General features: G+C 41.9%; 1 protein-coding gene across 1 annotated transcript in view; it reads left to right on the top strand.

The window, feature by feature from the left end:
• Window positions 1–10390: 10390 nt before the first annotated feature.
• The window catches only part of UBE2N (ubiquitin conjugating enzyme E2 N), a 41059-nt gene continuing 26326 nt past the window's right edge, over window positions 10391–25123 (top strand). The window contains exon 1 of the mRNA XM_065934205.1: window positions 10391–10540. Coding sequence (XP_065790277.1) covers window positions 10511–10540 — 30 coding nt within the window. The 5' untranslated portion in view covers window positions 10391–10510. The remainder of the gene's footprint in view (window positions 10541–25123) is intronic.

Below are 25123 nucleotides of genomic sequence, written 5' to 3'. Positions count from 1 at the left end.
CCAGGCTCCTCTGTCCATGAGATTCTCCAGGCAAGAATACTGGAGTGGATTGCCATGCCCTCCTTCAGGGGATCTTCCCTCCAGGGCTCGAACCCACATCTCTTCTGTCTCCTGCATTGGCAGGCAGGTTCAACATGCAACTTTCCAAATGGCTCATGAATGTCATATTTTCAATTGAGTTTGCTTGTTTGAATCAGATCCAAATTAGATCCACACTTTTCAATTGCTTAATATCAGGTTTTAAGTTCCTTTCATTTAAGAGTTCCTTCCCTATTTGTCTTTCTCCTTTTTCCTTGCACTTCTTTGGTAAAGAAACAAGGTGTTTGTCTGGTAGAGATTCCCACAATCTGGGTTTTGATGAGTACATCTTGGAGCAAACTTTAACATGTTCCCAAGTCTCTTGTGTTTTCCATAAATTGTGATTCCAGTTTGAACTTATCATTAGGTGACTGATCTAGGCTTATGATTCTATGTTGAAAAGTGTGAAATAATTATATTGTTTGGAAGCAGTGCTAGAATACTTAACAGATGACTCACTGTATTTAAATTGTTTTTCATTTATAAGAATTATTTAGATGTTTGGTAATGTTTACCTATCAGAAAACTGAAGGGCTGAACAAGAAAATTGAGTATGTTAAATTTACAGGTGCATAAACAAATGGGACCTAATTAAACTTAAAAGCTTTTGCACAACAAAGGAAACTATAAGCAAGGTGAAAAGACAGCCCTCAGAATGGGAGAAAATAATAGCAAATGAAGCAACAGACAAAGGATTAATCTCAAAAATATACAAGCAACTCCTGAAGCTCAATTCCAGAAAAATAAATGACCCAATCAAAAAATGGGCCAAATAACTAAACAGACATTTCTCCAAAGAAGACATACAGATGGCTAACAAACACATGAAAAGATGCTCAACATCACTCATTATCAGAGAAATGCAAATCAAAACCACAATGAGGTACCATTACACACCAGTCAGGATGGCTGCTATCCAAAAGTCTACAAGCAATAAATCCTGGAGAGGGTGTGGAGAAAAGGGAACCCTCTTACACTGTTGGTGGGAATGCAAACTAGTACAGCCACTATGGAGAACAGTGTGGAGATTTCTTAAAAAACTGGAAATAGAACTGCCATATGACCCAGCAATCCCACTCCTGGGCATACACACCGAGGAAACTAGATCTGAAAGAGACACGTGCACCCCAATATTCATCGCAGCACTGTTTATAATAGCCAGGACATGGAAGCAACCTAGATGCCCATCAGCAGACGAATGGATAAGGAAGCTGTGGTACACATACACCATGGAATATTACTCAGCCGTGAAAAAGAATTCATTTGAATCCGTTCTAATGAGATGGATGAAACTGGAGCCCATTATACACAGTGAAGTAAGCCAGAAAGATAAAGACCAATACAGTATACTAACGCATATATATGGTATTTTAAAAGATGGTAATGATAACCCTATATGCAAAACAGAAAAAGAGACAGATGTACAGAACAGACTTTGGGACTCTGTGGGAGAAGACGAGGGTGGGATGTTCTGAGAATAATAGCATTGAAACAAGTATACTATCAAGGGTGAAACAGATCACCAGCACAGGTTGGATGCATGAGACAAATGCTCAGGGCTGGTGCACTGGGAAGACCCAGAGGAATGGGATGGAGAGGGAGGTGGGAGGGGGGATCAGGATGGGAAACACACATAAATCCATGGCTGATTCATGTCAATGTATGGCAAAAACCACTACAATATTGTAAAGTAATTAGCCTTCAACTAATAAAAATAAATGAAAAAAAAATTTACAGGTGCAACTTAAAATGTTCAAATATATGTATTTAATTTTCTTTTATGGAAAGTTCCCTTAAAAGAGTTTTATTTTAGTTGCTAGTCTAATTAGCAGAATAATAAGATCGGTAAGTTGAACTTTAGGAAAAACTAGACTTTACTCTCACTTCAGTAAATTGAATGCTAATTAAAACAATGCTACTTAAACTAATCTATGGATAATCTCCTTGTGCAGGAAAGCGACTCAAAGACACCAAAAATGCTTTTATCGGTATAAAGATGTTTTTGTCCTCTACTTTCCAAAATTATACTCAAACAATGAGAACAGAGATGAATGGCAAGAGATGGAAGAATGGCACTGGTTTAGCGGACCGAAGTTTAGCCTGCAGGTTGTACCAGGCCTCAAACAATTGGTGTCACCGCGTATTCAGGAAGAGGGAGAGAGGAAAGGGCTGAAAACTGATAACATTTGAAAGTCAGTATAAGGTGCAATTAGATCCAAGTCTCCCATACACATCAGCCCACCCTGGTCAGAAGTGGGAATCTGAATCTGAGAAGCTCTGGACTCAGGAGCACCATACGTGGAGGAGGGCACGGGAGAAGCACCCAACAGGAAACCGCCCGTCCTTGTGCGGCTCCAGAATGTCAGCACCCTTTGTATTTTGAGCCTGGCCTTTGGCCTTCCCCGTGACCATATGAACCACCAGAAGTCCTCCCAATAAATTCCTTATCAGTTCAGTTCAGTTGCTCAGTCATGTCCAACTCTTTGCGACCCCATGAATCGCAGCACGCCAGGCCTCCCTGTCCGTGACCAACTCCCGGAGTTTACCTTCTCTGTTAGTTGGAGTCAATTTCTATGCCTGCACCCAGGAACTCTGGGCATGTGGGATCTTAGTGCCCCAATCAGGGATTGAACACATGCCATCTCAGTGGTAGCACAGAGTCTTAACCACTGGACCACCAGGCAAGTCCCCTATCTTGCTCAAAAAGAAAAAAAAAACAAACAGTTCCTAGGGAGGACCTAACAGTAATAGGTAGAGAATGAAGAAAAGCAGGAAGAGGCCATATGTGCTAGGTATTATGTTACTGCTAGACACATAGCAAGTAAGAATGTGCGTGGGTAAAAAGGCAACATGACATCAGTGAGAAGCCAACAAGATGTGAAAATGATAGAGAGAACATAGGTATGATGGATTCCGGGATTTTTCAGAGCAATGATGAGATTGTCCAGACTGTGGGCTGAGGTTGCCTTTGGGGAGCCGAGATAGAAAGTAAGCAGGAGGTTAAGAAAATGTCAGTTGGTTTTGTGATTAGAAGGTAACAGGAGTAAGTTTTCTAATTGGTGAATTTAAAATAAAGAACTGGGTCCTCTCATCTGTGTCTCTTTTCCACTTCTCTTTCTCTACCTCCCTCTCTTTCCCCTCTCTTTTCTTTTCTCCTTCTTTCTTCCTCCTTTCTTTCTCTTCTTCCTTTCTTTTCCCCAGCCTGTCTTCTGTTCTTAAGCCTGCCCATCTCCTCTGTCTTGGTTTAAGGGGCCTGCAGTTGCCTGACCATGCTAAACAATTGGGTGGCTATGCCTGCAAGTGGGAAGCAGGTTAGGGAACCATTAATAAGCTCAAAGTACTACAGACTTAGAGTTCTTTTCTACGATTAGCTTTACTAGTAATGAAGGCAATGTTTTGGTCTCCACCTCTTTCAACTGGTTATAATTTCAGGAACCTAAATTAGGTTTTATTTATTGGCTTCCTCAAAACCCAGCAATCTGGAATAACTAACACTTGAACCAAGTGAATTAGAACAGATAGGAGGAAAGATATGGGTATCGGGCCAAAAGGAATTAGAAAAACAGGAACGAGAGAAGTATAAATCAAGGTTGGTCTTATAACTGTTTTGCCTTCTGGAGCAGATCAGATAATACTGGACAGTGATGTTCAAGCTTTGGACCTCTCAGTGGTACCCAGGGAGCTTGTTAAAATCACAGGCGCCTGTGACTTGCACTCAAGATCTTGGGTGGGGGTCCTGCACCTGTTGTTTTTCACCAGCTCCTGAGGTGCTTAGCACTCCAGAATTTGAAAACCTCTGCTTCAGAGTATATTATAGCCCAAATCATTGTACTGGAAAGCAAAACAAAGTTTTCAGAAGACTTCTAATCATGCTGGAAGCAGGCCGGCAGTTTTCTGCAGAAAGCAAGAGACACAAGTGAGACATGTTTGAGAAGGACTGGGGAGAGATCAGTGATGGGTGGAGGAAGAAAGGTGATGGGAGTGTTCTGACAAGAAACTTGGGCAGGGCACACCAGGGGAGAAGACGTGGGGAAAGAGCTTAGGCTGGGTAGACTGAGTAAGCGCTCAAAGGTGGAGTCACCTTGGGCAGCTGTTCTCTGGGAAACCCGGAAGAGTGACACACAGGGGCCGGGGAAGAGCTGTGCTTTCAGAGCTCCTGTTCCACAGTCAGGCTTCTGGCCAACTCTTGAGTCACCATCCTCTGGAATCTTGTTTCCACTGGGAACTGGCCCAAAGAAAGGGATACCCTCCTTCATCCAGAATTAACGAGGGGCTGATGTCTTGATGAAAGTGAAAGAGGAGAGTGAAAAAGTTGGCTTAAAGCTTAACATTCAGAAAACTAGGATCATGGCATCTGGTCCCATCACTTCACGGGAAATAGATGGGGAGACAGTGGAAACAGTGTCAGACTTTATTTTTGGGGGGCTCCAATTAATCACTGCAGATGGTGATTGCAGCCATGAAATTAAAAGACGCTTACTCCTTGGAAGGAAAGTTATGACCAACCTAGACAGCATATTAAAAAGCAGAGACATTACTTTGCCAACAAAGGTCCATCTGGGCAAGGCTATGGTTTTTCCAGTGGTCACGTATGGATGTGAGAGTTGAACTGTGAGGAAAGCTGAGCGCCGATAAATTGATGCTTTTGACCTATGGTGTTGGAGAAGACTCTTCAGAGTCCCTTGGACTGCAAGGAGATCCAACCAGTCCATCCTAAAGGAGATCAGTCCTGGGTGTTCATTGGTAGGACTGATGTTGAAGCTGAAACTCCAGTACTTTGGCCACCTGATGCGAAGTGTTGACTCATTGGAAAAGACCCTGATGCTTGATGCTGGGAGGGATTGGGGGAAGGAGAAGGGGATGACAGAGGATGAGATGGCTGGATGGCACCACCGACTCGATGGACATGGGTTTGAGTAAACTCCGGGAGTTGGTGATGGACAGGGAGGCCTGGTGTGCTGCATTCATGGGGTCGCAGAGTTGGACACGACTGAGCGACTGCACTGAACTGAACTGAACTGAATGTCTCCAGGGGTGCATGCACTTAAAGCTTCCTGTGGGTAAGATAGCATTCAAAAATGCTTGCTAAAGCATCAAGTGGTGAAAAAAGGCCAGTCTTATTCCCCTGATCCTCTTAGGTCTCATCCTTCCAGAGTCCTTCCACCTTGAGATAGTGCTCTTGCGACCCTGGATGACCTCACTCGGTTGTTTTTCACAGGCCGGCATTGTGTGGGTTAACACTTTGTAAGTGCTCAGCTATTTATGTTGAAGTCGCGAATATGAAGCTGCAGGGTTTTATTTTTTCTTTTCTAAAATCTGTGTGCAGCCTTTTCCTCCTCCCCCACCCACTTCCCCCCTGAGTCAGTGTTCACGAACCCTCCTCTCACAGACACTTCTGTCTTGATTGCCCACGAAACAGTTTTCTTATTCGTTAAGAAACAAAAAGTGTATTGCCAACAAATACTTCTGCCTGAAGACTATTGCTCATAATGGAAACAGGACCTCTATTAAAGGTGACCGATCTATCATTTTCCAAACTGATCTACTGTCTTTAAAAAGTATGAGACAGTTTGTGAAAGAAAACAACACAACTCTGTTGTCCTCCAGGAAGTCAACTTGAAAAGTTTAGGGATGAACATCAACATCCCGTGTTTTCTGTAAGCAATCACTTATGGATGAGGAATTTAGGCAGCTGTTCTCAAACAGGTGCATATCTTCGGCCTGAACTCATGGATTCATTTCTTGACCAGTTCTTTTTGGGAGATCTGATGCTCTAGGCCCTGAGCTAGGTCCCAGGGATCCAGAGATACCCAAGATAGAGAAGATCCATGACTCTGAGGAGCTCAGGTATAAATGTCCTAAGACATTACCTGCAGGGTAAGTAGTACATATACTTCTGCTATTGTGGCAACCCACTTCAGTATTCTTGCCCAGAAAATTCCATGGACAGAGGAACCTGGTGAGCTATTGTCCATGGGTCACAAAGAGTCAGACATGACCGATTTAGCAGGCATGCAGTGAACATCTGAAATATCTGTGGGACGGGGGTGGGGAAGGAACAGGAAGCACTAAACTAGTATTTCGAGGAGTAAGATTTGCATAGAACAGGAGTCCTCTAAATTCTCCAACACAGCATTCTTGGGCCCTCTTTCCTGTATTATAGTGCAAAGGCCCTCGGAGTTTGAGTTCTGAAAGGAGCAGAGCCTGGGGAAAAACAAACAAACAAACAATACAAAAAAAAAAAAATACCTGAACAAGAAGGAGGTCTAATGAAGAGCCAAAAAAAGATTAGCTAAGAGTTCTGCCTAGTGCTGTTCAGTTTAGTGAAGCTATTCGGTTGCTCTTATTCAATACCATGGACCAGCATCTTTTGAATTTTGAGTACATGATATCATTCTTTCTCTTTCTTTTTTCTTTCTTTTTTTATAAAATTAGTTTTTCCCCCTTTTTTTCTTTAGTTGTATATCATTCTTTTTATATATATATTTATTTGGCTGAATCAGGTCTTAGTTGCAGCATGAAAGATATTTGTTGCATCATGTGGGATATTTCACTGTGGCACACAAGTCTCTCTAGTTGTGGCTGAGCAGAAACACTGCATCTCAGCCCTGTGGCAACCTGTCCTTCTAAAAGATATCCTGTTCTACAGCATTGAAAAATGTATATTATCTAGGGTGAAACAGATCACCAGTCCAGGTTGGATGCATGAGACAAGTGCTCGGGCCTGGTGCACTGGGAAGGCCCAGAGGGATCGGGGTGGAGAGGGAGGTGGGAGGGGGGATCGGGATGGGGAATACATGTAAATCCATGGCTGATTCATGTCAATGTATGACAAAAACCACTACAATATTATAAAGTAATTAGCCTCCAACTAATAAAAATAAATGAAAAAAATAATAAAAATAAGATATATCCTGTTCTAGAGGACTTACATGAATCAGAAGGTTGGATTTTATTTTCCAGATAAGTATAGTGTGAGCTGTTCTCAAAGGGGAAAAAAAAGGGTAAAGACATTCATGTATATATATTTATATATATATATATATATATATATGCGTGCATGCTAAGTAGCTTCAGTCATGTCCAACTCTTGTGACCCCTTGGACTGTAGCCCACCATGCTCCTCTGTCCATGGGCTTCTCCAGGCAAGAATGCTGGAGTGGGTTGCCATTTGGCATGCCCTCTCCAGGGGATCTTTCAGACCCAGAGATTGTCTCCTGTGTCTCTTGCATTGCAGGCAGATTCTTTACTGCTGAGCCACTGGGGAACGTAGTATATTATATATATATAATATTTATCTAAGAGAATTTCCTGCCATCAAACTGATCTTGGCCAAACAAGCTATACTGTCAAGTTTTAAAAAATCTGGTTTCCTGGGCTACCTTGGTGGTCCAGTGGTTAGGAATCTGGACACGGGTTTGATCCCTGGTTTGAGAACTAAGATCCCACATGCTGCTGGGCAACTGAGTCGGTGCGTCACAAATACTGAGCCTGTGTCTAGAACCTGCGTCAAAACAACAAGAGAAGCCATAGCAACGAGAAGCCCAAGCAACGCAACTAGAGAAAGGCTGCATGCAGCAATGAAGACCCAGCACAACCCAAAATACAAAAGAACTAGTTGCTTAAAGTGCTTTACAAAAAAATCTGGTTTCCTATAGAAAACTATACATGGCCTTCATCAAGATTACAAAAATAGCCCTATATGTTATGAAGTGTTCTAAGTACCTAATATGTATATTTGTATATCATTGAACTTTCACAATAAGCATATGAAGTACACTTTATAGGTGAAGAAAAGATCAGACAAGTTCAGCAAATTGTTTTCAAATCTAGGTGGGGCTTCAGTGCCCTCACTCTTAACCTCCATGATTCTCATTATCCATTCTGATACAGAATGGCCAAAAGAAGGCACTGACAACATTTTTGTTGTTTATTCAGAATCTTTCATTCTCAAATTTTAGGATCTATCACTATTACCCGGGATGTTACATGCAGAGTTCCAGGCCTCAGCACTGACCCAGAAAATTAGCATCTCTGGAAAAGGGCTCCAGGAATGCTATTTTAACCAGCGTTGTGGATGATTCTAACGCAGGTGGCTTGTAAACACATTGTGACAAATATACCTGTGGCAGTTTGTGTTTCTCAAAGTTGGCCACAACCATATTTTCTATCATATGTATACTCTGCTAGTTTCTAGAATTTTGCCACTCTTCTTTCAAGAGAGGGGGGCCATGTCCCCTAGTTTTCAAACTGGGTGGGTTTTTATGACCACGAGAAATCAACCAATAGATTATGGCAGGACTGATGCTACCTGATTTCCAAGGCTAGGTGAAAAAAAAAAAAAGTGATTCAGCTTCCACTTTTGCCTGCTAGAACACTCATTCTTGGAACCCAGCCACCAGGCGGTGAGGAAGCCGAGGTTGTTCCAGGGAGAGGCCCACTTGGAGCAGGACTAACAGCTCGTACCAACTTGCCTGCCATGTGAGCCATCCTGGAAGTGCTTCTGGTTCAGTCAAGCTACCCAAGCTGACACAGCATGTAGAGAGATGTGCCTTCCCTGCCAAGCCCTGCCCAAATTGCAGATTCAAGAACTAAATAAATGATTATTGTCCTTTTCGGCACTAAATTGAAGCTGAATTTTTATGCACTAGATAACTGGACTAGAACCCTTCTTATCCCATGTTCTCTCCGCCTTTCCTCCTATCAAGGTGGGTTCCTGGACCTCTCTAAAATATTCTGCCAATATCTCTGTCCAATGTCATTTACTTTCCCAATTTCTTCTAATGACAGAACGACTCGTTTCAGAGTTTTAGCTATTCAAAGTTCTCATTATTGCCTCTGAGGCTTGGTTTCTCATCTAAAAAACAACAGTAATAAGACAGCCTGCCTTATACACTTTATCATTAAGTGAGATAGTCCATGTAATCATTTAGCATCACGCTAATGATATTTTCTCTTATTATTCTTACTAGGTTTCTTGCATTCATATTTTCTATTCTTTAATGCACTAATTTTTTTCTTATAGTTCAATGCAATTCACAGGCTTTCTAGGCCTGGCATGCTCCCCTGACCAAGTCAGTTACATGCTTCTTCATCCTTAAGGATGCCACTTCTCCTTTGAGGAGCTTTCTCTGACTTCTCAAGCAATTAATGCCCCTCTGTGTTCAAATAACACCTTGAAGGAAACTCTACTACGGCCCTTAACGCACTGAATTGTAATTGTTGACGTGTCTCTATTCTCCACTGTACTCTTTAAGTTCTTGGAAGGCAGAGTCAGCCTTTTTGTATCCTCATCCACTAACACAGCACCGGGCACTTTTTTAGTCACTGTCTACTGTCTGTGCTACTGGGCTAGCAAACTCCGTAGCTAAGTAGTTAAGGGGTCCATGTTTTGGCAGATCTGCCTCGGAACAAAACTTCCCACTCAACCTTGTGAAAAGTGAATGTCTCTGAGCCTCATCTGTTAAGTGGAGGAAGCACCTTAAGGTTTCTTTGACGAGAAAGTAAAATAATACCGCAAAAAGCAAGCAATCAATCATCAGGGTGCTACGAAATGGTTCCCCCAACAATCCAATTTTCGGGTACCCGCACTCTAATCCTCCTTTAGCACGCCGGCACTCCAAGGGTAATCCTTCTTTTAGGAATTACTCTCTAATCCTCTCCTAGGTCATTCCTCCAGCGATCCAGTCGGCAAGTCAACCGCTAGGGCCAGGCATTCAGAAATCATTCTTCTTCCCCGTCCCCAACTCTCTCCAAATTCTTTGCTTTTAGCTTTCCTAGGACTAAGGGGTGTATCGAAAAAGCTCGACTTATGCGAAATTTAAGCACCAAAAGTCTGGCTAGAGTTTCACTGGGAAACTTTCGATACCCATACTTGGGAGTTTCGGTGTTTCGCTTCCCCTTGAGGAAGGAGCCCGCGATCAATTTGACCTGTCTTTTGCCCACCGCCCGCCCAGACCGCGCGCAATGCAGTAACGTTGAATGAGCTAACGAACCGATGAATGGGCTACGTCGACTGCCAGGCCTCTGTTATGTCGCCCAATGGCGCGGGCGTGGCCGCGGATAAGAGCCTGCGGGGCTCGGAGCACTCAATCCCACCTGCGCGCAGCAGGCTCGGCCACGAGAGCCGGACCTCCGCGCCGCCCCGCGCCGCCTCCCCCAAGTCCCTGCCCCGCCGCGCGCGTCACTTCCGCCACCCCCAAGCCGGGGCTGGGGCGGGGAACGCGGGGGAGGGGGCCAAGTCCGAGGGAAGCCCGCCCGCGCCCGAGCAGGAACTACATTTCCCGAGGGGCCTTGGCGGCGGCGGCGGCGGCGGCGGCGGCGGCGGCGGGCGCGGCAACGTCCCCCGGAAGTGGAGCCTGGGACTTCCACTCGTGCGTGAGGAGAGCGGAGCCGGAGACGAGACCAGAGGCCGAACTCGGGATCTGACAAGATGGCCGGGCTGCCCCGCAGGATTATCAAGGTAACCGCCTGGGCCTCCCGGCTCTGCTCTTTCCCTGTCGGTGGACCGGGCGGCGCGGCGCCTCGCTTTCTCCGGCCCGCGGCCCGCGGTAGGAGGCCCGAGGCAGCGCGGAGAGGGTTTGGACGCGGCGGCGAGGGAAGTCGGGTGCTGGGGAGGGGGCGCCGGGGAGACTTCCGGCCGCAGTGGGGCAGCCGGGTGGCGGGGATCCGGGGCCCCCAGGAGGCCGCCCCGCGACCGGGGAAGGCCTGGCCTGCGCCTAGGCAGAGGGTGGGGCTGCGGTGTTGCGGGACTCTGGCTTTGGGAGCGGGCCTCCGCGGCCTCTCAGACCACCCCAGAGGAGAGGCCGCGGGCGCGCGGGAATCGCGGCGGGGCCCGGACTCCGGGCAGGGGTTGTGGCCCCGACGCACTCACTCGGCCTCGGAACCCAGTCTCGGCCGGGGCGGGAGTGCAGGGGTGCGGTAGCCGCAGGTTCAGAATGAATGAACCGGGAGGGTGAGGCCGGGCGGGGCCCTGTGCCTCAGGAGGCGGCTCCGGGAGGGCCGCGCGTCCTGCAGCGGCCGGCACATGCTCGCCCCTTGCTGCTGGGGTCCGGGGACGTGGGGGCTCCGCGCCCGGCCGCCCTCGCTTCCGCGATCTCCTCTGCTTTAAATGCGTTTCCGTTTGTTATCTAAGCGAAGTGATTTTACTCTGCTTGGCAAACTCTTCTAGAGCTGTTTCTGTTTGGAGGAAATAGTTTTAACGCGAGACCGGGCGGGAATTGGGGGAGAGAGGTATGGGGGACCTTGTGAAATATTTTGCCTCTGGATCTCCTGCACTTTATTAAAATCTTTTTTTGGTTTCTTATGAATATATACTTTGAGAAGTACGAATGAAACCATAGAAAATTCATCTTGGTTTTGTAAGTTCTTTACAGAAACATCAAATGATCAGATGTAAAATGTTCCTTGAAATCCACGAAGACAAAACCTTGAGAATTTTTGGTCATTTTTAATGACGGAAATTAGTTGAACCTCTGTGTTGCTCACTATGCGAGTTCAAGTGCCTAAATTGCAAAAACATTTGCTTGCTATAACCTGGTGAACGTGTATTTAACTTAACCTGTTAAAGTTTGGGGGAAGATGCAAGCTAAGTGCGGTGATAGACCTGTTTGAAGGATGATGTATTGTGTAGTGTTCCTGCAGTTGCAGTGAAATATATCTCAGATGGGGTGTCTTTGACCTAAAGATTCTTGATTTAGAGAAATAAGACGTGTTTTGTAAGGTAGAAAGTCTTACTGGAAAGTACAAAAGTAGAACAAATTGTCATTGTTGCTCTGGAATCTGAATGATATGACGCTTCGTAGTGTTGCATAAAACAAACCTTCTTTCGTTGTATTAAAGATTTGTCTTCGACTCTGTCCAAGGCAGTTTAATGGCTGTGTGCTTTGGAGGGTACTTACGATGTGGTTTTAGTTGTAATAGAATCCCATGGCCGCAATAGTCATGTTTCTTGAGGCCCCAGTTGAACACGAGGGATGGAGGATAGGGTTATACACCAAATATCCTTGGATTTTTATTTACTGTTATTCAGATTATCGACTTAAGTACACAGTACACGTTGACATTCAAGATAACTATCAAAAATACATAATGAACTAAAGACTTTACGTATATTTTTCCATTTTTGCTTAAGGCTGGATATATTCTGCAATAACATGAAAGCCTTGGATGGGAAAAATAAATTCTGTGGGACTTTGAATATGAACTTAAAGATAGGACTTCAAGCAATAAGTTGAAGTCTTGGTGGTAACATCTCTCTAGTGAAAATTTCCTTGGTTGGGATTTTATCTTGTAAGAGATGGTTTTACTTTAATGCTATTTATAGCAAAAGGAACTTTCCTCCAATTTCTAGGATGGATTGAAAGAGTATACAATTTTTTTTCCCCTAGTGCCTATGCTTATATTATGTAGGCTTTTCCATAATTGGTGAACACGTTTATTTTTTATATCAGAATTAAGAGTTTGCCTCTTTTCTGTCAACTACAGTACCAGGTTCTATGTGGAATATAGTGGTGGTGGCAGTGGGGCAGCACTGCTGTCCTGAGTGATGGGAACACAGTGTCTCTCACTGGCCAGTGTGATGCTTTCTGCCTCAAAAAGGGCATTATTTACATTTGCAAAAGACTTCAACCACTTGGTACTTGCAGAAATCTTGTGAAGTGAACGATACCGTTTTGTGGCCTAGAAACCCATTCAAAGGACTTTTCCTAGGGCTTTTCAAAGCTGGCAGAGGAGGCAGAACTTGGATCTTGACCCAGTGGGACCTTCCCCTGCCTCTTGTTATTGTGAAATGACATAATACATGTAAAAGTACCTTAACAACTGTAACTATACACATAAAGATGATTTTTTAAATTACTCTTCACCCAGTTGCTGTTGCAGTCAAATTCCCGTTTCTAATCCAGCAGCAAATTCTGTAGGCTCTATTTTTCAAATCTCAGACAGTAAAGTGTCTATCTGCAATGTGGGAGACCTGGGTTTGATCCCTGGGTTGGGAAGATCTACTGGAGAAGGAAATGGCAAACCACTCCAATATTCTTGCCTTGAAAATCCCATGGACAGAGGAGCCTGGTGGACTGCAGTCCATGGGATTGCAAAGAGTCGGACATGACTGAGTGACTAACACATACACCCACCCTGAATCAGATACATTTCCCTATCTCTCTGAAACCACTATTCAGTTCCATCATTTGTTACCTGGCCTACTGTATTGACCTTTTAAACAGCAGCTAGTGTTACTTTTAAAAATATAAATCTAGTCATTCTCCCACTCAGAACTCCGCAGAGGGTTTTCATTGCATTTAAAGTCTTGACTTTTGTTTCCTCCTAGCTACAAGGCTCTCCATGCATCTGGGACCCACCTCCCTCTGAGACCACCTCCCGCATTTCTCTCCCTGGGTCGCCCGTTGCAGCCATCCTGCTGCTGGGCTGTACCCTCAGCAGTGAGGGGCTCTGCATCTTCAGGCACAGGGCTTGCCTTCTGTTTATCCCATTGCTCACTTTGCCGTATCACTCAGTTCTTAGGTGGCCTGTCCTCAGACAGGTTTACCTAAACTGTCCTAAAACACGGTCCTCCCTCCTCCCCCATAATTGCTCTTTATCCCCTATTTCCTTCTCTTCTGTATAGCACTCATCATTACTCAAAGTCATATTATTTACTCTCTGTCTCTACTCTCCATGAAACTCCATGAAGGCAGGATTTTGCTCAGATACTTCAAACACATAATCTACAAGTCTAATGCCTAGACGTTGAAATACTGATTGAATGAATGCTCTTCAATCTCTTTGGAAGAAAACTTCAGGAGAGTTATCCTATATAATTTATTGTTACTGCCCTGTAGGTTCTATCTGAATTGATGTCTGAGCTGAAAGTTTCTAATTCTACCCATGAGATTCATTAAAAACAAATCAGTCTTTTGTTGACTAGGAAATACATAGAACACCTTTGAAAGGTTCTGAAGGATACATAGAGGAAGAGTAAGACTCATCTGTTATTCAGCATTCTAGTTCCCCTCCCCAGACAACCACAACTTTTATTGTGTGTTTTTCCTGAAAGACCAGAGAGACTTAGTGAGTATATGTTAGGCGTGTTTCCCTCCTCCCCAAATAAATGGGCTTCCCAGGTAGCGCTCTTGGTAAAGAACCTGCCTGCCAGTGCAAGAGGAGGGCATGACCACCCACTTCAGCATTCTTGCCTGGAGATTTCCATGGACAGAGGAGCCTGGCAGGCTGCATACAAAAGGATTGCAGAGTCTGACACCGCTGGGCGACTTAGCACACAGACATGGAGTAAATCCTATACCTGTTCCTCTGTTTGCCCCTAAATATTTCTTTGAGGTGACTAATTTTTTTTTTAAAGGACTGCTTTGTGAAGTGGTTAGACCTTAATTTTACTAATTGCATATTGATAACTTCTAGATTGTTCCCTGTATTTTGCTATACAAACTGCTGTGATGTAGTCTTACACAGTGATATTTTGCAAATACATGAATTACACTGAATCTTGGCAGTTACGTGTTTAGCTTGAATTATAGAATTTCCTTTTCTTCCCTCTTTTTTCCCTGGGCTAAACGTCTTTTAGTCTATATAAAAATGACAGAACAATTAAAGCTTAAAGTTACATAGAGTGAAAGCTCCCTAAAATAAAAGATCCTCCTTAATTTATCTGTCATAAAGAACCAGAGTTATTTTGGGAACAGATAAAAGAGATCTGTAGTTGTGTCTTGGTTAAAAACAAATTTATTTGTTGTACATGTTACATTGACAGAATGACATTCCTTTAATTTTCTTCTCAAAATTAATCATGAAATCAATAAACTATAGCCTAAGCAAACAGTTACTAACTTACTCAAGGAGTTGACTTATTTGATTAAAAGCTAGCAAACCAACTTTCTGAGATTAGAGTTTCATCAGTTTTTCCTACAATTTATTTTTTTGTTTCTTGAGGTTTAGTTTCAAATTCTTAAAAATTTAATCTATGTTGTGCTGAGTCTTGAGTTCTGTTTTTTAATAATATTTATTTTGAAAAGAGTTTTTGTCACTAAAAGTGATACATGTTTTAATATCATTTGATACATATTGTTAGTACATAAGGTAGTTTTTAGTAAGAAAACTAATTCAGAAAACCAACCCCTCTTTTAAACCCTAAAAATCTTTGGCTGATAATGTTTTTTTTTTTTTTTTCCCCATTTAAGAAAAAAAGGCATGAAAAACTTAAAATGGTCTGAAGATGCATTTGTTATAAATTGTAAAAAACATATTTAGGAGGCAGATAACCCCATGTAGTAAAAATTTGAGTAGAAGCAGTGTGGTGCTTTTGGTTGTTGTCCCAATTTAGGAATCTTCTGTGCTTCTTCCTAGTACGTCAGCTGTATTTTTTCCATATGACTTCTGGGGATTCAGGTTCTTGACAAGCTTATTTGTGAACTCCCTCAGTCTCCGTGGATTCCAGGCTAGAGTCCCTGAACTACTTTTGGTAGTGATTAAACTTTCAGGCTGTATGGATATTGTTTAATATACTACCTAATGTTTTGATTATGGAATGTAGGCATAATTAAAGTAGGTTAAAAATAGGCAGTTGAGTTTTTTTTAAGCTCCTCTTTGTCATGCACTTTGTTCAGCCCAGATTGATCAACTCTCACACAATAGAAATTGAGTTTTGTCAAATTATTAAGTACTTCCCGAGTATCCAGCATTCTAAATAATTGTATCAGAAACATTTTGCATTTGCTTTGTAGAGGTTCTGAGTTTTTTCCACACTTGTGATGACTTCCAGCTGTATACAGTAGAGAACATTATCCTTCTACTTCTCTGATGAGGAGACTGTAGGCCAAAGAAATTGGATGACTAAGATTCCTGGCTGGCAAGTCAGTATTTTTACTTTTCTCCCTGTGCTGTCTATAGTGACTTGTTTTACCTGTGTGTAAATGGATTTAAGAAGAAAATAACTTCCCTGCCTTGGATTCAAGTGGTATGGATTCTGAACATACATTTGAGTCCAAGTTATGGATGCATGAACATTGTAGGAATAAATAGCAGAACCAAGGTAATGAGGATGGCATTCAGCAGGGGCTTTGGACATTACACTTCTAGTTAACACACTTCTGATGTGGATGTTTAATTAATATGTTACACGATTTTACTTGTTAAAACCAAAATAGATCTGAAAGGCATAGTGTATGTAGCAGTGTTACATCAAGAAATAAGGATTCTTTTTTCCCCCATATTAAAGTTTTTTTTTTGGTTTATTTTCTTTGCAAATGTAATATTGGACATCAGTGTGGATATACAAATTAGGAGATGAAAAATAGGGGTTCAGTTAATGTCAGTTAAAATCATAGCATTTTTTAAAAAATGCTTCCCAAGTGAAGTTTTTTTGTTTTTGGGTTTTTTAATGTTAAATAGTCATCTTTGATTTGTAGATTACGTAGGATGTAGGATCACCATAGTCTTAAGAGAGTGAGATCTGTGGCCCTGGCATTTCTGGTGACAGAAGCTATTAAACATGTGGTTGGAAGAACTGGGGAACTGGGAATCTACAGAAAATTATTCATTATCTAGTTTTTCAAGAGCTAGCCCTCACCATTCAGGGTGTTGTATGTTTGTTAAAATTCTGGATGTAGCTATTGTAAAATCCTCTGAGGATACTTAGGGATAGACATTTTTATAATTTGGAGTTGGCCTCTAACTCAGGTGTTTCTGAATAATTAGGATTTGGCTATGATTTGAAGTACATTTAGGTACTGATTTTGGAATCTACTGTTGACGTGTTTTGTCTTCATATTTTCAAACTCCCTTAGTAGTAGTCTTGCCTGGGAAATCCCATGGCAGAGGACCCTGGCAGGTTACAGTCCATGGGGTCGCAGAGTCAGACTTGACTGAAGCGACTTAGCATGGGATAGCATTTGTTTTCAGTGCCCTCACAATATGCCAGTATCAGAGGTTTGGTCTGTTTTGGGCACATCAGTTTTTGTTTTTAAGACTTTTACTATCCAGTGATTGAAGACTCTGTAGTCTAGAAAAATACTAGAAAGAAAGGCAACAGATGTTATCTTTGTGTCTTGAGAAATGAGTGCTTTTTATTTTTTCATAGCTTTCTAAGATTTCTTTGTACTAAGGCAAATGTTATTGCTGTAACGTCAGTGTGTTTTCAGTGATCTTTAAGGGTCATTGGGATCACCATCCCCTTTCCCCCTTACCCTGCTGTTCAGTTTCTCTGTCGTGTCTGACTCTTTGCAACCCCATGGATTGCAGCATGCCAGGCTTCCCTTTCCTTCACCATCTCCTCGAGTTTGCTCAGACTCGTGTCCATTGAGTCGATGATGTCATCCACCCATCTCATCCTCTCTTACCCCCTTCTGCTCTCAGTCTTTCCCAACATCAGGGTCTTTTCCAAGAAGTTGGCTCTTTGCATTAGGTGGCCAAAGTATTGGAGCTTTAGCTTCAGTCCTAATGAGTATTCAGGGTTGATTTCCTTTAGGATTAACTGGTTTGATCTCCTTCCTGTCCAAGGGACTCTAAAGAGTCTCTCCAGCACCACAGTTGGAAAATCAATTCTTTTCACTCAGCCTTCCGTATGGTCCCAACTCTCACATCCGTACATGACTACTGGAAAAATCATAGCTTTGATTATACCGACCTTTGTTTACATCGGCAAAGTAATGCCTCTACTTTTTAATATGCTGTCTAGGTTTGTCATAACTTTTCTTCTAAGGAGCAAGTGTCTTTTAATTTCATGGCTGCAGTCATCATCTGCAGTGATTTTGGAGCCCAAGAAAATAAACTCTATCACTGTTTCCATTTTTTCCCTATCTGTTTGCCATGAGGTAGTGGGACTGAATGCTATAATCTTAGTTTTTTGAATGTTGGGTTTTAAGCCAGCTCTTTCACCTTCATCAAGAGACTCTTTAGTTCCTCTTTGCTTTCTGCCATTAGAGTGGTGTCATCAGCATATCTGAGGTTATTGATATTTCTTCCGGCAATCTGGATTCCAGCTTGAACTTCGGGGTGCAAAATTCAGACTTAAATTGGAGAAAGTAGGGAAAAGCGCTTGGCCATTCCCTTATACAGTGGAAGTGACAAATAGATTCAAGGGATTAGATCTGATAGAGTGCCTGAAGAACTGTGGACAGAGGTTCATAATGTTGTACAGGAGGCAGTGATCAAAACCATCCCCAAGAAAACAAAATGTAAAAAGGCAGAATGGTTGTCTGAGGAGGCCTTACAAATAGCTGAGGAAAGAAGAGAAACGAATGGTGAAAAAGAAGAGGAAAGATATACCCATCTGAATGCAGAGTTCCAAAGAACAGCAAGGATAGGTAGAAAGCCTTCTTAAGTGAACAGTGCAAAGAAACATAGAAAAATAATAGAATGGGAAAGACTAGAGATCTCTTCAAGAAAATTAGAGATACACCTTACCATTGGACAGCAAAAGTGGCTGTGGTAAGCTAGAAAGAGCCCAGGGCCAGATTTCAGTCTTCTATAACATTGTGATTTGTCTGTCTTTATTATCCATTGGTAAAACATGTTTCAATTCAATTAAATGGCCATTTATTGAATGCGTAATATGTATTCACAAAACCAGGTAAACACGACATTTAGCCCTGTCTGGTGAAACGGAGTTGTGAAACAAGAAATTACTGTGAGGTGTGTTATGAAAGAAGGAAAACCTGGGGTGTACCATGGTCAGAGGAAAGGTATCTGTTGAGGAATATTTTTAAACTTGAAGAGAAGGAAGGAGAGAGTGGACACAGGGACTATCATATACGAAAGCTGGAAGTGGGGAGAGAGAGAGAGAATGAATGCATAATATATTCCAGAAATCCAGTATGGGTGGTGGATAGTGCCTTATTGTAGTTTAATTAGAGGTTTTTGCATGAGTCCTGTTTAGTACTGTAGTTTGCCTCAAGATGGAATGCCTCTTCTGGGGCGGCAGGATCCTCTCCTACCCTCCTGGGTCCCTGGGTCTGGGGACGTTTGGGGTTCCAGTGAGAAGGAACTAAAGAGCAGATAGGAAAATACATTTGAGGTATCACTGCCTCAGACCATAACCACTCTAATGTGAGTTTTAAACAAGATTTTTTTCATTCAGTAAGCCTAAAAATAGATTATCTTACACTCGTTTACATTAAATTGAATTTTGTGTTTTCCACTCAAGGGGGAGGGTATGTACCTACTTAATTTCCTCACTGCCTCAGAGAGACTAAGGAAAAGTACTTTCCAGTAAAATTCCCCCTACACTTGCGCATAGTGTTATTCTTGCTTTGGCTTTAAAAAGTCATTTCTTTTCATAGTGGATGGCACAGTGATTCACAGCCGCAAAGCTTTTGAAGTCTTTTTCCTTTAGTTATAAAAGAGCTGTCCCCATTAGGTAATACCCTCCTTGCCCCTCACCCCGTGAAGTACTGTCTACCCTGTCTTTATTGTTGCGGTTCAGATAGGGGTTAAACTAAAAGTGCTGCGATCTGAATTCAGGTCCCTGCCGCTGACTGTGATTAGAAATCTGAACACTTCGCCAGACCTTGTCTGTTTCTTACCAGAATCTTTTCCCCATTTAACTGGGCGGGTTGCTGATGAATTGAGTGGTAGGAACTAGAAGATATTTTCTGTGAAGACTTGTTTATAATCTGAGCAGTTAGTTTATGGTTGTGCACCAGAGCTATTTGGGTTGTCAGCCTCAGCTTGTTTTTCTGTTATGCTTTGTCTTAAGATCTCCAGATGATTTTGTAGAGTGCACCTTGCAGAAACAGTGGCCTGTATGTGCTTGGCTTCAGTGCAAAGATAGGTAGAAGGTGGTGGAATTAAAATCACATGTAAAGCTACCTTCTCATATGTAGAAAACAAAGGCATCAGTGAGGACATTGAAGACCTGGCATTGTGGATGGGGAAACCCCTCAAGATTGGTATAGGGAACAAGGTTTTTAGGGGGTGACATTTGAGCTGATTTTGAAAGATAAGTGGAAAAGTGAAGTGTGGGGAGAATGTTATTCCAGGTTAGACATACCAAACTCTAGGAAGACACTTGAGCAGTGCTAAAACCGTAACATGAGTCAGCACTTACTCTCTTGGCCCACAGACACTTCATATGCAGTCTTTTAATTTGAAGTTTTTTTTCTTTAGAAGCATAGTTCATGGATTTATAGTTATTTACTAAAAATCCAATTAATATGGTAATATAGAATGTTACATACTAAAAATAATCAAGTAATATGGATAATTATTTCCCCTTTGCTTTATTTTGCTATTCTGATCTCCACTTTATAGATAAAAATGAATATGAAAACTTACTGAACATGAAAGGAAAACCAGATGCTTCCATTTTTTGATGTACAAATCACATATCATAAAATTCACTCTTTTAAAATGTATAATTCTGTGTTTTTAACATATTCACAAAGTTGTGTTGCTGTCAACACTATCTAATTACAGTACTTTTTCATCACCTGGAAAAAGAAACCCTCCATCTTTAGCAGTTCTTCTCTCTCCTTACTCCCTCAACCCCTGGCCACCACTTAGCCACTCTGTCTCTATGTAGTCACCTATTCTGGGCATTTCATATACATGGAATCAAATAATATGGCTTTGGTGTCTGAGCATGTTTTCAAGGTTAATTCATATTGTAGTATGTGTCAGTACTTCATTCCCTTAAAAACTTTTTTTTTGACTGACGTTTTTCTAAATAAATAAATAAATGTTGAATGAAGCAAAGCAGTTTTAAATCTGTTGGTTTCCATAAAACTAACACATTTGAAATCTGCATTGCTCTAGAAAATTTAAGAAATTTCTTTAGCCTTGTGAGCCATTATTATTTTTAAATTGTCAGTGACCAGTAAATTTTTAAAGACTGAATTTCGGGAATTTGGTGGTGGTCCAGTGGTTAGGACTCAGCACTTTCACTGCTGGGCCTGGATTCAGCCCTTGGTCAGGGAATTAAGATCCTGTAAGCCTAGCAGCAAAGCCAAAAAAAAAAAAAAGATTGGATTTTATCGCTGGATACTGAGAAATTTGAGTCAGTTCTGGTAAATAATGAGTAGGAACCATCATTGACTTTTATTTTTGTCTCAAGGATTAAGAAACTATGTGACCTTGGCCAAGTCAGTTTCTCTGGGCCTCCATTATATCAGATACCTTGTTTAAAACTTTGCATTGAGAAGAAGCTATGATCATTTAATCTTAGAACTGATTTTCCTTTTTGGCTTTTAAATTGGCCCTTAAGCAATTCTCGGTGGGGGGGGGGGAGGCACAACTGCTAAGTAGTAGCAGTATTCTGAAATTTTATATAGCTTTCCAGTATAATTAATAAGAAGACCTTTGTCCTGGGTTTCAGGTCTCTCCAATTGCCTACCAAGTCTACTTAGATGTCTTGAAGACACTTTAAAATCAATTTTTATTTTACGGTGGAATATATTCATTTTGCTGTCTCCCCTCCCTTGCATCAGTACTTCCAGTGTTTCTTTTCTTTATTAATTACGTTAACATTAACTGAGTTGCCTGCCATTTACTTCTCTCTCCACCGCCTTAGACATTCCGTTTGTTACTAAGCCAGTGGATTGAACCTCAGAAATTCCTCTGCTTCTCCTAACCTGTTCCTGTTTCTCATCCTTCCAGTTTTCTTTGTATGTGGGCGGTTACCTGCTCCTGTACTTTTTGTTTTTGCATTAATCAGAGAACTCATCTATCTTCACTTACACACACGTGTGCATGCTCGCTCTCTCTCACTCTCTTCGTTTTCCACCTTGCCACATTATTCTAAAAACACCCAGTGTGATCCTGGAGAGCTTAGGCTCGAGTTCATATTCCTTGACTTGGCAGGTAAGGCGTTTTCACGAATTGGTCTTTTCTTCTTAGTTCATTGGCATTTCCTTCCTTGTCTCCCCTTTCCTGTACAACTTCTGATAATGATGGTGTTTACAAGTTAAAATGATGTATTTTCTAACTTTTGAATTATGCCACGTTGGCAAGAGAACATCCTTCGTATGAGTGTTACTGCCCAGCATTCTGTGTTGGTTGAGTTTGGGTTATTTTTTTCTCTCTCTCTTCTTAGAGAATCTTGACTGTAGTCATCTTGGTTATATTCCTAGCATCAAGTATATTGTGGTTTAGAAACTAGCATACTGTTTTCTACATGAAGAGAAAATCAGGCGTAAAATTGAAGTCATTTGCTTTATTTTCTAGGATCCTGTAAAGGCACTCTAGGAAACAAATGTCCTATTGTTAATTGAGTCATCATAGTGAAAAAAAATTTTTTAACTTTTGACAAATGAAAATATGTAAATATTTAAAGTGTGTGAGATGATGTTTCAATGTATGTATACAGTGTGAGACTCTTACCGCAGGCTAACTCTGTCCTTACCTTTGTTGTTTTTGTTCTGGTGGTCAGAACACTTACTAGCAAATTCAAGTGTACAGTGTGTTAACTGCAGTCAGCGTGTTGTACTTTAGGTCACCAGAACTTATTTATCTTCTGAAAGTTTATGTCCGTTAATCATATCTTCTCTTTCCCTCCTTCTCTCAAGACTCTGATAACCACCTTTCTAATCTGTTAGGAGTTTTACTTTAAACAAATGTTTTTTTAAGATTCTACACATAAGTGACGCCATGCCTTTCTGTGTCTGGCTTAGCACACTTAGCATTGTATCCCTGGATTTATCCACATTGTTACAAATGGCAAGATTTCTTTCTTTTTTACAACTGGTGAAAAGATACTTTAATTTGTTCTCTGTAATCAGACAGATAGAGTACTTGACACTACTTGGGTCAGGGTTTTGAGTGCCTTTTATATGCTTAAGTTTTGTTTTATTTTACATTGTTTTTTTGGCTACACCATGCAGCTTGTTTCCCACCAGGGATTGGACCTATCCCCTGCAGTGGAAGCTTGGAGTCTTGAAACACCGGGCCACCAGGAAAGTCCCCATATATACTTTTTAAAATGCCTGCCCTCGTGGTTCCTGCACAGATACACTAGCCTTTTGCTTTCTACTGCTTCATTGATAATAGTGGGTTGGTTGTAACCGGGCCATAAGCAAGTCGTGTAGAAGTCCAGTGTCGTCTCCCTTTGTTGCAGGGATCGCACCAGCAGGTTTTTACTGCGTTAGTATGCAGTGGGACTCGGGTACCTGAGAAGCTAGTCCTCATCTGTGAGCAGGCTTTCACTCCTTAAGCACCTCAGGTAGGACTGTAAAATGCGGTTATTTAGGTTTACTGTCTTCCGAGGTGGCGAAGTAGTAAAGAATCCACCTACCAATGCTAGCGATGCCAGAGACAAGGGTTTGATACCTGGGTCAGAAAGGTCCCTTGGAGTAGGAAATGGCAACCTGCTCCAGTATCTTTGCCTGGAAAATCTCATGGACAGATGAGCCTGACAGGCTATAGTCCATGGGGGTCACACGGGTTGGACGTGACTGAGCACGTGTGTGCACACGCACGCACACACACAATGAAAGAAGAAACTAGAACTTGCACGTGTTCCCTCTTTTATAGCAATTTTAATATTTTAAGAGTGCACACATATACTCCTTTACTGTAAAGTGTTTACTTGATTAGTCATTTGGATCATCAGGGCAATTAGGGTTATATATTTGTGTAAATTATGACCAGTGTGTCTTAATATTTTAAACATTAAGAGTATTAGTATGCTGAGTATCAACTGTGTTCCTTATAGTGATTGTTGACAGGTCTCTGTTGTTTATGGCAGATTAAAACAAACACTTGAGATAATTTTTTCTGCTTGGTACATATCAGCTATTTCATTTTGCCGTTAGCTGGCATGTGTACTCAGAATGCTTTAATTAAAATACTTGATTTTAGTATATTAACACACTAACATTCATTTTTATAAAAAGATCATGTCATCCCCCTACACACACACCTATTTATTTATTTAATTTTGGGGCTTCTCCGCATGGCATGTGGGATTAGTTCCCCCACCAGCGTTGCAACCCACACCCCCAGTGGCAGAGGCGTGGAGTCTCAACCACTGGGCTACCCACCAGCATTGCAACCCACACCCCCAGTGGTGGAGGCGTGGAGTCTCAACCACTGGGCCACCAGCAAGTCCCAAAGATTGTGTCTTTTAAAACCCCAGATACATATTGCACATCCAAGTCCAAAGATTCACATTATAATTATAAAATTGTAGGTGTTTTACATTATCATGCTATTTATTCTCTCATTTATATTATAGAGTTAATCATACAACTTCTGTTGGAAAACAGGTGTCTTGAAAAAAATGTGATTGTGAACTAACAGAAATTTTGCCCATTTTGCTCAGTATCAAGAGTCTTACTGTTCTCACGTCTACTGAAAATGGTTTATAGTGAAAGTGAGAAAGATTGAGTCTGGCAGGGAAATTACCTTCCTTAATATTGATGTGTGCAGCATGCTTTTTTTCTGTAGATTATTTTTGACGCCCAAACGTGTGAAGTTGTTACCTCAAAGTATTACCAAGCTGTGTACAGAAGTGCTGAACCCTAAATCTTTCATCAGGGTACTGGAGGTTGCCTGGTTGGGGAGAAGCTGGTTGTATAGTTGTTGGGAGTCTCACAATTCTTCCATGATTGTGAAATTCTGTTTGGGTCATTCACACTTGGGCGTGGCTTACTTTGAGCATATTATCAGATTGTTTTGGGTTTTTTTTTTAATTATTTTTTTCCATTTATTTTTATTAGTTGGAAGCTAATTACTTTACAATATTGTAGTGGTTTTTGCCATACATTGACATGAATCAATCATGGATTTACATGTGTTCCCCATCCCGATCCCCTCCCCCACCTCCCTCTCCATCTCATCCCTCTGGGTCTTCCCAGTGCACCAGCCCTGAGCACTTGTCTCATGCATCCAACCTGGGCTGGTGATCTGTTTCACCCTTGATAGTATACTTGTTTCAATGCCTTTCTCTCAGAACATCCCACACAGATCATTTTCTAAAGAGCATCTAGCTGAGGCCCTCTGCTTTGAAAGGTGAGGAAGGGTGGGTCTTAGTTGGTACAGGTTTGGTCCTGACTTCTGTGAAACTCACTTTGATACCAATAAATCACCTTTGAATCCT

This window comes from Muntiacus reevesi, chromosome 4, assembly GCF_963930625.1.
Source record: "Muntiacus reevesi chromosome 4, mMunRee1.1, whole genome shotgun sequence".
Classification (NCBI taxonomy): domain Eukaryota; kingdom Metazoa; phylum Chordata; class Mammalia; order Artiodactyla; family Cervidae; genus Muntiacus; species Muntiacus reevesi.
This window is presented reverse-complemented; position numbering and strand designations above follow the sequence as displayed.